The 14,293-nt window shown below is 37.4% G+C and overlaps 1 protein-coding gene across 1 annotated transcript; it reads right to left on the minus strand.

The window, feature by feature from the left end:
* Positions 1 to 344: 344 nt before the first annotated feature.
* LOC115981380 (receptor-like protein 7) lies at positions 345 to 13,826 on the minus strand. The gene is made up of 2 exons (XM_031103523.1): positions 10,812 to 13,826; positions 345 to 608 (listed from the first exon to the last, which is right to left on the minus strand). Exons 1-2 carry the CDS (start codon positions 13,824 to 13,826, stop codon positions 345 to 347), a joined length of 3,279 nt encoding a protein of 1,092 aa, XP_030959383.1.
* Positions 13,827 to 14,293: the final 467 nt, after the last annotated feature.

A 14,293-nucleotide genomic window follows, 5' to 3' on the forward strand; every position in this document is an offset into this window, starting at 1 on the left:
TCCATTTGGTGGCTGTCGATCTTCGACTAAGTAAATGTTCACTAGAGCAATAGAGCTAACACCATCTGAATATCTAGTAAATTCAACAATTGCTCACACATTTTTGAATCAAACTTAATTCTGTTACTACTACAGAACCTACCAAGCGGAGTAATATGCTACTCTTATAAAACAACATAGCATGTCAATAAGTGATTTTGGATTCCCTGACTGTTATTTTTTGCGTTATGCTTCACTGTAAGGGTTTTTTACCCCATGAATTAATTCTTCAAAATAATAATAATCAGCAAAAAAATAGTTATTGAATCATCTAATGTTCTTTCAATATTTTATGACTATCATCACTATCCCTCCTTGTTCACGAATGTCTTGGCCATCTTGTACATTTCTTTCAAGTACTCCCTGAACCTAACCAAATCCAATGTAACATTTTGTTCCTTCAAATATACATTCATAAGAGACCAATCCGTTTCTCTATAAGCAACTGGGTCTCTTATTACCAAGTCATCCTTGCTATACTTCTCCATCAAGCTACTCTCCTCAGCTTTGATCCTATACTCCATGTACTCTTGACCCCACATTCCTAGCCAATCTTTCATAGCAAACCTCTGCAGCCCATTCAGTCCCAAGCGGCACCACTTGCATGAACACCGAGCCAGGCCAGAGAAAAATTGTATGTCCAGAATGTATCAATTCATAAGCTTTGTGCATAGGGATCATAGGTGTTGGCTCAAAAATAATCACATTAAAACCAATCTTCTTGGCTTCTAATTTTACTTCATTTTGGTTCAAGAGTACACTACCAACACCTCCATTACAACTAATCAACACAAGAATTGGCCTAGAATTAGAAGGATTAAATTTAAAGGGATGGTTTTGGTTTTGGCCATAGGCTTTGTCAATTAAGGCGTGGAAATGGGTGAAAGTTTTTGAGTTTGGCATTAATTTTGGGTCTATAGTGACCAAATGGTCCAAATCATGTGATATAATATCCACATTGATAAAAAGAAAACAATAGATAATAGTATTATTATCAAGATTATGATAGAGTATTTATTGAAAGTACCTAATACTTCAGTGTACTTATTATTTACTAACCCACCAATCATGGGCCTTTAATATCACAAGTACAACATCTTGATCAGGGAAGATTGAATTGGTGGTGATGAACAGGGGGATGAAGCCATCTAAAGCCATGGAAGATGTTTCCAGTGAGTCTGCCCGCACTGAATACTATGGCTATGGCCTTGTGTGTGATTTCACAGTTTGCGTGGATAGGGCCTGACTTTTTCCACCATGGGCTTTTGTGGGGACAAAGATGTGGGGTCCATTAGAAGGAAAGAATGTAGAGCTAGTAGGGTCCAGTGCGGTTGGGCTATTAATGGTACAAATGTCTTAGTATTTGTGAGAACGGTCACAACTGAATTTTTTTATTTTTTTTTTATTTTTTATTTTTTAAATTCTGGCTTGCTACTTGGTTTGGCTAGTGTTTCTTATTGCAACAATGAAGAATTTGACAGCAAAACCAAAAAAATAAACTTCGAACTACAATATTATTTCACCAAATTTATTACATTAGACATTTATTGTTAATGAAAAAAAAAAAAAAAAAACAGACAATGATTGGAGTATCTTCTCTACCTAAGCATCACCATAGTATATTCCTAGTCCAAGCTTGCAAGCAGGGGAACCAGTAAGCTATTACCGCTATCTCAATCCCATAAAGGTACTAGTAAGCATTGAGCCAAAAGTATGAGGGTTTCCCTAAGTGCTTCCCATTATGATAAAATTAATTACATAGTCTTTGGCCCAAGTGAAAAAAAGTAATATTGATGATTGTTTGCTTTATATAAATTACTAGGACATAAAAACTAGTCCATTGGATTTTTTGCTTGAAAGAACAACAAAAGTATAAATTGTTATTTAGTATAAGGCAGCTATGCTTCATAAATAATTTTCTATGGTTTAGACAACACCAAAAGGAGATTGTATTGCATGTGGATAACAATATAAGAAGATAAGGATGATGGTTTTCAAGTTGAATTTAAATAAGCTTCTACAGTAGATCTGCAGTAGATTAGGATGAGAATTTCTACAATAGATTAGGATTGGGATTAATATTTGTATTTCAATTCAAATAGGAGTTGGGTCCTATGTTTTAGGAATTTGTGGTGATGAGGATTATCTCCTCACTAGTATTTATGTACGTAGGAATTATGAATGAAGCAAGCAGAAATTAAACCAAAAACTATATTATCCCTCTCAAGTTCAAGAGGCTAGTCACCTCGAATCGACTAAGTTATCTTTTTGATTTTCTAGTTCACAATATTTGGTATTAGAGCCAGATGACGAACAACCCCAATCCACCACCCACACGTTCCACAACCAATGATGACTGCATATCAGCCTTGGAAGTTAGTAATCACTCTATTCAAAGGTAGGTTGAAGCCCAAAGGGAAGAGTTTGTTAAAGAGTTTACTAATATAAAGAAAACCATGGAGGCTCTCTCAAGTGCTATTGCTCAAATGGGACGAAGAATTGAAGGAATGGACATCCAAAATAATACTACTCCTCACAACAGCCGTCATGAAGAAGGCTCGACCAGTCGAAATCATAATCTTGAAGGAAGTTCACCCAATCGTAACAGCGGCTCAGAGGGAACTCAAGGAGGGACAATTGGGGGTGTACAAACCCGAATTTCCCGAGTAGACTTTCCTCAATTTAATGGTGAAGATCCCACCGAGTGGATTTACAAGGCAAAAAAAATTTTCAAGTACCAGTAAACTGTAGATGAGGAAAAGATAACACTCGCTTCCTTCCACCTACAGGACGACACTCTCCAATGGTACTAGTGGTTTGAGAAAACACAAACGAATATTTCATGGGAAGAATTTACACATGTCTTGTGTGTTCGTTTTGGACCTTTTGATTATGAGGACTTTGACGAGGCTCTAGCCAAACTTTGCCAAACGGGAATAGTTAGAGAATATCAAGCCCAATTTGAATGAATAGCATCTCGAGTGCAAGAATGGCCCAAGAAAGCTTTGATAGGGAGTTACATAGGAGGATTAAGGGATGAAATACGATCAGAGGTGAAGTTGTTTCATCCTACAACACTTGTTCATGCTACCAGCCTAGCTCGATTACAAGAGGAGAAACTCCAACGCACTGGTGAACCGCCACCCAAAACCGGTCTCATTCCTTTACCCTAGCCAAGGTCCACTCCAAATCCAACAAGTAACTCACAAATATTACCTTCAACAACATTCCAAAAATTATCATGGTTCGAGATGCAAGGCAGACGTGAGAAGGGACTCTGCTATAACTGCGATGAAAAATTCGGACCTGGACACCGTTGTAAGACCACCCCACAAGTCTTCCTACTTGATACTCTCGATGACACAGGAGCGTATGGAGGAAAAACACTATTCCCTCACTAGAATCTTGAGGACAAGATTCGCCTTCAAGGGGAAGGGAATGCTATGGTTCAAACAACACCAAAAGGAGGTTGCATTGCACGTGGATAACAATATAAGAAGATAAGAATGATAGTTTTCAAGTTGAATTCAAATAAGCTTCTACAGTAGATCTGCAATAGATTAGGATGAGAATTTCTGCAATAAATTATGATTAGGATTAATATTTGTATTTCAATTCAAATAGGAGTTGGGTCCTATGTTTTAGGAATTTGTGGTGATGAGGATTGTCTCCTCACTAGTATTTATGTACGTAGGAATTATGAATGAAGCAAGCAGAAATTAAACCAAAAACTCTATTATCCCTCTCAAGTTCAGGAGGCTAGTCACCTCGAATCGACTAAGTTATCTTTTTGATTTTCCAGTTCACAACATAATTTGTTCCTAGTGACTGGGGAATCATGCTTTAACAATTATGTTTTTCAGTAATATGTCTAAAATACACGGTTGGATTACTTCCTAACGATTCAAAGTATTTGATGTTTAATTCTCGAAAAAAAAAAAAAGTATTTAATGGTTCACCAGCGATATTCAATAGATGAATCAAAAATGTTTTTCTTTTCTTTTCTTTTGTGGGGGTGTTTTTGCAAAGTGATTCTAGCATGTTCTAGGAATTACTTAATGAAAATATTCTTTATATGAGAACAGAATGTAGCAATGGCATTGGAAAAATATAGAAGAAAAGTATAAAAATACTAATTTCACAGTGATTGGCATAGCAGTGACAACTTAGTGGAATAATTTGGTTTCAAAGAAATTCTTTGACTCATGGTGGTTCTCTTCAAGATCCAGCTTATGTGGTGCAACAAAGTCTTAGATTGCTGCATGATTTCCAGTCTTGTCTTAAATTGCTCCGCTACCTCATTGAGATTGCTTTGGCTAGAGGATTTACCTGATGTTATTTCCTCTGTTTTAGCAGAGGATGTATCACATTTCAATTGCATTGGGGCTTAAAATCTGGCGTTGGGTAATTCCTTGACTGTGTCTCATGTTTAGGATGAATTTTAGTTCTTGGCTGTGTGCTTTGTTGGTTCTAGTAGCCCTAGCTATTGGCTAATGGCTATGTGCCTACTGCTGCTGAGGGGTGTGTGATGTCTGTTCAATTTAGGCTTCTTGCTTGCTTTTTTTTTCTTTGTCCCATTTGTTAGCTAAATACAATCCTAACTGATTCATCTAAAAAAAAAAAAAAAAAAAAAAAAAAAAAAAAAAAAACCAATGATAATCATTTAGTAAATTGTTACTTTAAGAATTAGTAATATTTGGGGCTACAAACAAGTACGGCTAGGTTCTTTTTATTACCCACTTTCCTTTTTCTCAAACAAACAAACAAAAATTCTATATTATGTAAAATGAATAATTCTGTAAATATCTCATTCATGTAAGTTTGGCCCATTTGGAATAAAAATTGGCAAGCCAAGCTCATGGTCCCTCACATAACTCAATGTTTTAAATTCTGCTTCATACTAGTTGTTTTAATCGTGTGCACTGCACATGACTTACTTAAAATACAATCACTTAACAACAAGGCTTTTCCCTTTATTGTGATTGAATTTGATCACAAAGAGTCTAAGTGACATTAGAGATTATTAAGAAAGCAAATGGAAGTGTTTTCACACAACAAATGAAGAGATTGTAAAAGAATTTTGCGAAACATAACAGAGATAGATAGAAGTAAAGCTGAAATACCAACAAAATTACTATTATTGAGAGGCATGTTGAATCTCTCTTCTTTATATTGCTATATGATCCAAGCTTTTTTGGTAGATTATTTCGATTTTGATACCACGATTGAAGCTTTCCTATCTATTCATCCTTTTGTGGGCATAAACTATAAACAATCAACAGATATCCCCACCTTGCTAGCTCTAAAGCTCATCTAATTGAAGCTCTTCAAATCTGAAACTTCAAACAAAATAAAAAGTGTTAAACAAAGGTATTATTGAAGAACAAAGAACTCTAAAAAAAATTTTGTAAGTCTTTTGCCCAATCTGATGTCTGATGTCTGATTTCTTGACTTAAAACTTTCTATGATGAAGTTTTGGGGAAAGAGGGTCCAACCTCATGCAATGGCGGCTATAGGAATTTTTCTTAAGGTGTTCCTTAAGAAGTATAAATTATACGATCTAAGAAAAAGAGAAATTTATATATTGACAACAACAACAATAAAAAAAAACACGCAAATACATAAAGTTTACAATTGCCATCTACGAGTTTTCATATTTTGAAATCGGTGCATGATAGTCTCATTATCAATGCTATAAACTACATCTCTTTCAATATACACAACCAAGCAATCATTCATCTACTAAGTGTAAAATAAATTATGAAGCAAAATTTAATTTTATTGGTGTAAGGACACGATTCCTTTGCGGCCCACTAACATTTTTGGGCTGACGCAATAAAGGTCCCTCACAATATGATTTGTAGAGAGTGGGCTTGAAAAGCTAGCCGCTGGCCAAGTGGCGATGCCCGGTCATGGCTATAGAGGAAGCTCTAAGGCGTCGTACCCCGTGGGATGGAGCTCCTCGGAGTTGATCCGAGGACCTTTTGAGATCTTATCCCGGTTACCCAACGGCGGGATTTCTTCCGTGAAGTCCAGTCTGGTTGAGATGTTTCCCCACGTAGTCTTTCTTTTTTCTTTGGGGCTGGGCTCTCCCCTGTGATTTACTTACTTCCTTATTTTATACTAGCTTGCATTCGCTATCCTTCGTCCACGTGTAGGGTCAGTTTTTACAAACACTGACATTTGTCCCATCAGTCCAATCCCGGAATTGTTGGGGATGGTTTGATAAAGCTGCAGAGTACGGCTCTGTCAGGCACTGGGTCTTATCTGAAGGGTAGTAAGGATAACCTCCCCAAGGTATCTTGGATCTCCTTACGAATTCGTCCCTATACCAGTTTCACCCCTTTGTTCTGGTGGGATTATAGATCTGCCGAGGACTACACTGTCCTCGGCTGCCTCCCAAAATTCTTTTGTGCTCTGCGTTGTAGAGCTTGGGCCACAGCTCTCCTCGGATTGGGCCTTCGGACTCTCTAAGGGCAAATGGGCCTGGTCCACGAATTGTTGGGCCCCACAATAGCCCCTCAAAACCCTTCTGTCCGACTTCCGGGTTGGAAAGGAGGGTTTTGGCAAACCCGAGCCCTCAATATGGCCCATTTAGTTTGACCCCGCATTTATGTGAGCGGTTTCCCAGGAAGTCAGCCGGTTTTCAAGGTCTTCCGTTTAATCCGCTCGTGATCTACTCCTGCCGCTTGGATGTCCCAGACGCGCCCTTAAATGAATTCCCTTTACGAAGCACATTTATGTCCGGCGGCTCATCTGATAAGGTGGGGAAACGGAACGGGCGCCTCTTTTCTCTTCAGATTCTTTTGGAAACTCTGAACGCATTTAATTCCACCCGTTTTGCCCTTCCTATAAGAAGGCAAGCAGGTGGCAGTGACTTTCGTACAGACTCCTCTCCTTCCTTCTGAAATCTGAAATCCGCATCCCCCTTTAGCGTCCACTTAGCCCGTTTGTTATACATCATATCCGCATACGCCCTCCATAACGAATGATGAAGGAAACACACTCCTCCTCAAAACACCATATTCTGACAAAACTTGAAATGGCTCGGTCAGGGCAAGGGTGGCGCAGACTTAAGATCTGTCCCGCCTCTCTTTTAGCCAAAATCCGAAGCAGGGGCTCGTCATGTCGACTTCTCGACGTGACTGAGTCGAGAACAACCAAGACCAGCACCACCCGGCTCCTCACGAGCGTACCTAATATGGCACCAGCGTGTTAGGAGTCAGGGCTGAGGCAGGGGCTAAGTGCTTCTGCTTCTCCCTCTTTTGCTCCTTTTCTTTCTTTTTATCTCTTCTCTCTTCTTCTCCTCCTTCCTTACTCATGTCCTCCATCTTCTTCATTCATCTCCTCCATCTTCTTCATTGATTTCTTCCTTACTATTTCCTTCTTCTTCGTTTTTTTTTTTAAAGTGAGTTCTTCTCTTAGCATGAGCAACAATGTGGCAGAGATTGGAGAGACTTCGAAGACAAGTTTAAAAGGCGCTTGACCGTTTGTTTATCTGTACTGTGGATGTTAGTGCTGCTTCGGCAGCCCCTTTTTTGTATAGGCTTATAGAAGCCCCTTTTTGTACGTTGTAATAATTTTTCATATTAATAAAAGTTGTTTCTATTTCACACTCTGCATGTTCTGGCCAAGTGGCGATGCCCGGTCATGGCTTTAGAGGAAGCTCTAAGGCGTCGTACCCCGTGGGATGGAGCTCCTCGGAGCTGATCCGAGGACCTTTTGAGATCTTATCCCGGTTACCCAACGGCGGGATTTCTTCCGTGAAGTCCAGTCTGGTTGAGATGTTTCCCCACATAGTCTTTCTTTTTTCTTTGGGGCTGGGCTCTCCCCTGTGATTTACTTACTTCCTTATTTTATACTAGCTTGCATTCGCTATCCTTCGTCCACGTGTAGGGTCAGTTTTTACAAACACTGACATTTGTCCCATCAGTCCAATCTCGGAATTGTTGGGGATGGTTTGATAAAGCTGCAGAGTACGGCTCTGTCAGGCGCTGGGTCTTATCTGGAAGGGTAGTAAGGATAACCTCCCCAAGGTATCTTGGATCTCCTTACGAATTCGTCCCTATACCAGTTTCACCCCTTTGTTCTGGTGGGACTATGGATCTGCCGAGGACTACACTGTCCTCGGCTGCCTCCCAAAATTCTTTTGTGCTCTGCGTTGTAGAGCTTGGGCCACAGCTCTCCTCGGATTGGGCCTTCGGACTCTCTAAGGGCAAATGGGCCTGGTCCACGAATTGTTGGGCCCCACAATTGGCATTAAAAAAAAAAAAAAAAAAAAACTAAGGATGTTCCCAATTTTTTTTTGAAGAGTAGACAAATAAAATTTTTTAAATTACTATATAAAAAATAAAAATAAATAAATAAAAATCTGGTCAGGGTGGTCCTGGGACCACCCTGGCCTTAAGGTAGCGCCACGGCTGCCCCTCATGGAAGAGACGTGGGAAAAATTAGGAGGGTGCAAGCTCACACGTTAGGCTGTGATTTAAAAGAGACAGCCAAATTACATTAGAAAATCATTTAAGCAAAGAGAGACATTCTAACTTAACCCTCCTAAAAAAACAAGGAAAAAAAGAAAAGAAAAAAAAAAAACCAAAATACCCAATCAAAGCTCAATGATGATTAATCATTTTTGCTAAGTCGAAAATGATTAATGTGATGTAATGTCAATCATGGGTGAAGAAATTGAACAACACTTGGATGAAGCAAAATGTTATTGACATAATTTAAAGTTTATATTTGTGCGTAATTGGAGAATGATTGTATTATTTAAAACTCATCAAAGATATGAACCAAATACCCACGCTAAGATCAAATTCTTTTTTTGGTTATATAATCTATCCTCTCGAAAGATCTAAAAGATCTGTGGTTGAGGGGAAAAAAATATTAATCTCCCCCTTACTTTGATTATATTAATTGAGTTACATCTCTAGCAATGCTCTTGATCAGAATGAATGGGCCTTTATCCATCTTTGCCATCCAAAAGTGAACAGAAACCTAGGTATGGAAATAGCCGAATAGGTCCAAGCCTATTACATTCAAAAGCCTATTGGGCCAAGTTGTAAGCACCAAGCAGCACTAATTGTTTTATTGTTTTTTTTTTTTTAATAGTTAAGAATGATTGGATCTCTTCTTACATTGGAAATATCCCAACAACATCAACAAATCTTAGGCCATAAATTTTTTGAGATCAGCTATAAATCCTCAACAAAATTAATTAGAGTTGATTAGATATCATCAATTGTTGAAACAGTAGTCCAATCTAGCCTAGTGATACAACAATTCAAAAGACTTCGTAGTTCAAAAGATTTAAGAAATTCATAGCATTACCTTCTAATATATGGTTTAGACACCTTAGATTGGCGGCATTGGATAAAGCATGTAAGGCCGGCTTCATTGCTTGGGTTTCTCCCTTAATGCATCTCCCTCCCTGATGAAGAAAATAAGTTCTAAGCATGAGTGAATCTTTCATCTTCAATCCCTGCATGCTACTGTTAAGACCACCCCAACATCCATGATAGCAGCATCAAAGTTTAATTTTCCTTTTTCTCTTCTAATTAGCCCTTCCTGGCAGCATGTTCATGAGCTTTTGTCTTCTTAAATTAGCAAACTACACCCGCTTTGTGCATTTGGATGAGCATATTTTCAGTAATTTATTTATTTTATGACTTTCCTTAACAAGACTATTAACTAAAATTCTTATACATTTAATATATATATATATATATATATAAAGTCAAATCATGTAAAAAAATCAAGTGGTTGGCTTAGTGGTTCCTAAGATCTCATGATATTAATAAGATCCTAAGTTTGAAACCTGAGGGAATAGTCAAACCCTTGTTCCCCCCCCCCCCCCCCCAAAAAAAAGATCAAGAAAAACACACAATTATACTAATTTTATAAGTGTAAATCAATAAATTATTGGCAAATGTATTTTTTCAAAAAAAAATATTATGCACTATAACTACTTACTGAATATTCAATATTTTTCGACAAATGACTTTAGACACTCGTTAATATTTAAAATACCCCTGTTTCAATATGAAAATGGGACTGAATTGTTGGTGGCTATCAATCTTCAACTAACTAAAAGGATACGCTCTTTGTCAAAAATTATAAATTAAAAATTAAGAAAAACACACAATTATACTAATTTTATAAGTGTAAATCAATAAATTATTGGCAAATGTATTTTTTTCTACAAAAATATTATGCACTATAACTACTGATTGAATATTTAATATATTTTGACAAATGACTTTAGGCACTTTTTAAAATTTTAAAATACCCCCTGTTTTAAGATGAAAATGGGATCCAACTATTTGGGGCTATCAATCTTCAACTAACAAAAAGGGTCACTACAGACCATTTGATATCTAGTAAATTAAAACATTACAAATCACGACTCTATATTGTCCTTTGTGCCCTTTTTTTCTTTTTTTTCTTTTTTTCTTTTTTTTCTAGAAGTGATTTAATGATTTGTATTAAGCAATGGCGAATTAGTGACATACTTTTATATAAATATATATATATATATATATATATTATAGCAATACTTATATACAATGGTAAAAATCACAATAATTATTTCATTACACTGAATTAGGCTTCTCTTATTACACACTTAAATACAATTATTACAATAGTTGTAAATCTATAACAAGTACCTTCGCTAGTGTAAATCTTCACCTACATAAGTTCACTCCAAAATTTCTCACTAGCCAATTTGTCCTTCTTGAGCTGACAACTTGTCCGGTAAGGAATCCAATTACCAATCCACAAGCATATCCAATCACTACCACTTTCCAACAAAATCCTTCTCCCAATGATGATTCATGTCTCATTTCAAAAGTTGGTATCTCATTATTTCCACACTTCTTCGACAACGGAAAGCCACACAATCCAAAGTTTCCCTCAAAAGAGGAACTTTCAAATGTCAAAAACTGCCGAACTTGTGGAATTGGACCACTAAGTTGATTTTGAGAGAGATTTAAATACTCCAGAAATATGAGATTTGTTAGCTCTTGAGGGATTTCACCATACAGGCTATTTTGAGAAAGATCCAAAGATTCAAGCGCAACTAGGTTTCCCAACGACGATGGGATATGGCTCATAAAGTTATTGCTTGATAAATTGAGTACAATTAATGCCTTGAGGTTCCCCAAACTATCTGGAATTTCTCCACAAAACCTATTGTTAGAGAGATCAATAGCTGTGAAGATGGTCAAGATTTTTTCAAATTTCAATTCTACTCCCTTATTCACTATAGTCATTGAATCTTTGTAATAATTGGAGTCATCTCCCATGTACCCTGATTGTGATGAGTTTTTGTCTAGGATTGCACTCCAGTTTTGAAAATACTCGGATGGTAACTTGCCAGAGAAATTGTTGTGAGAGAGGTCAATGACATGCAGCTTGGATAAGCCAAATTTTTTACAAGGATCCCATATAGGACCATAGAATCCATTACCTCGCAAGACAAGAATCTTTAACTCTGGGAAAGACTCCAACCAAAAAGGGAATGTATCATTCAATTTGTTGTTTCCAAGGTTCAGAACTTCTAGCATTTGACATTTAACTAAAGACCGTGGAATCTTCCCCTCTATTTGGTTGTGATACAAGTCTAGTGTCCTCAAACTACATCCATTTATGAACGTTTCAGGAAAGTTTCCTAGAAAGTGGTTATTTCTCATAGCCAATACTAAAAGAGAATTGCTTAAGTTCAGCAAACATTGTGGAATCTGACCAGTCAATTGGTTATTAGACACATCAAGGACTTCCAGAGTATGCACCTTACATATCATTGGAGGGATGGTTCCGGTAAAATTATTTTTTGAGGCAAAAAAATATCCTATAGACAATGGGAGAATTGGAAATGACTCTTGGAACATGTTGGAACTCAAGTCTAAAAGGTACATATTTTTCCATGGAAGAACTACAGGTGGTTGCTCAAATTTGCTTAAACGGTTAATAGAAAGATTTAAGGAACCCAGTGTCTCTTTTCCAACATTCCAAAACCATTTAGGTATTTTACCTTCAATGTTGTTATTGGAAAGGTCTAAACTTTGCAATTCATTTTGGGCTTTCAGAAAATCAGGAAATTCAGTCAAATTGCAAGAAGACATTGACAAAGATGAAAATTTGGGGAGGGTGGAATTGATATTTGCTTTTGGAACCAATACTTTGTTACCTGAAAGATCGAGATCTCGAAGCTCTTTAAGCTCGAAGAAAATGTCTAACTCCACCTTGCCCTTTAGGTTGATCGAAGAAAGATATAGACTTTGTAGCTTTGTGAGATTGGCAATTGATCTTGGAATCGATTCATTCAATTTGTTTCCACTCAAGCTCAAATAATTTAATGGTGATGAAGAGATATTTTGGAATTTGAGCGGGCCAATGAGCTGATTTTGATCTAGATATAAACTAGACAATGAAGGGCTTGTAAACAAAATTGTGGGAATGGCCCCTGTGAGTGAGTTATGAGACAAGTAAAGGGTAGACAACTTAGAAAGTCTACCTATTTCGGATGGGATTGGCCCTTTCAACTGATTTCCGTAGAAATTTATGACACGGAGTTTAGTAATATTTGTCAGCCAAATTGGGAAGCTGCAGTCAAAATTGTTTTGTGGAAGGCTTAAGACTTCTAGTTGTGTAAAATTTTGCAAGAAAGATGGTACTTCCTGATAGTTAAGGATTTTGGTAAGTGCCAGAAAAGAGAGTTTTGCAAGGTTTCCGAATGTGGAAGGAAGCTGACCATTAAAATTGTCAAATGAGAGGGAAAGATGAGTAAGTTGCGATAGGTTTCCAACAGAAGGGGGAATTGGCCCTGAAAAATTATTTGAACTAAGAGCCAAATAATTCAAGGATTTGAGGTTGCCGATTGAATTGGGCAGTTTCCCTGAAAAATTTGTTGCACGAAGAACCAATTTCTTTAGGGAACTACGGGATTGGAATTTGGGAAGAAAACCAATGAGTTCTCTGTTATATGACAGATCAATGGTTTGTATCCTGGGCAATAGGAAAATATTTGAGGGAAATTCACCCTGCAAATTGCAGCCAGACAAAGTAAGAGAAGTCAAGGAAGACAAATTTGCCAGGGATTGAGGCAGCGATGATGAAATGTTGACTTCATCTAAATGAAGTTCCCTCAAATATGTCATGTTCTGGACAAGTGCTTCAAGATCAATTCTTCTGAGATCCAAGAATTTCTCATAATAATAACCACCATCAGAGTAATCAAAATAATTGAGAGAGAGATCAAGTGAAACCAAATTGGATAGCCACGAAATTTCCGACGGGATTCGGCCATGTAAGAAGGAAAAAGAGAGGTTGAGGTGGGTCAACCTCACAAGCTGGCCAAATTCAGATGGGATTGCGGAGAAAGTGAAGTTGTTGGAGGCAAGGTTGAGTTTCCGAAGGTGACTCAGACTAAAGAGACTGCTGTTAGAGTTGAGAAGCCCATAAAGCCAACTGTTACTCAGGTCTAAGCCAATAACCTCACCATTCTGTGTATCGCATGTGACCCCATCCCAGGAACAACAATCACTATCTGCCTTCCAAAACTTCATCTTTGGATAAGAACCATTATAGTAGTAATCATAGTAATCATAGTAATAATCAGAATAATTCCTTTCAACAAATTCTTGCCTTAGTTGCAGCAAATGAGCACTTTGGTCAGGGAGGCAATGATGTTGAGAGAAAGTATTAGAGGCAGTTTGAGAATGAGAAATGAAGAAGAAACAAGAGGCAAGGATCAAAGGCAGGTATTGATGATTCGTTTTCCCCATACTAAACATCTTTACAGCAGAGGAAGTAAATGGAGAATTGGGTGGCAAGTGTTATAAGCGGTAAAGAACCGATGATATGAGTGGATATTTATACACACACGATAATGCAGATAATGGGAATGAGAGCCAAGTTGAAAGGACTAAAGTAACTGGATATTTATCTTTATTTTTATTTATTAATTTTTGTGGTCTAAATCAAATTGGATTTCACCATTTTGATTTGAAAGGACCGTCTGACTAGAATTTTAAGAGCTATCAGTATTGACTTTCCATAATACACCGTTGTGATAGTGAAGGTGCTCATCTGATTCCTACCATGCTAGAATCCATTAAAAGTAGCTTATCTTTCCTACTATGGCTCGTGAAGGCACATCAGGCACATGCTACTGATGGTAAAGTTGCTGACACAGTACATGCTACTGATGGTAAAGTTGCTGACAAAGTTGCTGACACAGTACATGCTGCTG

This window comes from Quercus lobata, chromosome 3, assembly GCF_001633185.2.
Source record: "Quercus lobata isolate SW786 chromosome 3, ValleyOak3.0 Primary Assembly, whole genome shotgun sequence".
Lineage (NCBI taxonomy): Eukaryota > Viridiplantae > Streptophyta > Magnoliopsida > Fagales > Fagaceae > Quercus > Quercus lobata.

Excerpts from the sequence above, each read along its gene's own strand:
- LOC115981380 (XM_031103523.1), bottom strand. The coding sequence starts at position 13,826 with ATGGGGAAAACGAATCATCAATACCTGCCTTTGATCCTTGCCTCTTGT. Across the intron at positions 609-10,811 it reads TTGGATATGCTTGTGGATTG|AGGTTTGCTATGAAAGATTG; the intron begins GTAATTGGATTC and ends AATGGGCTGCAG.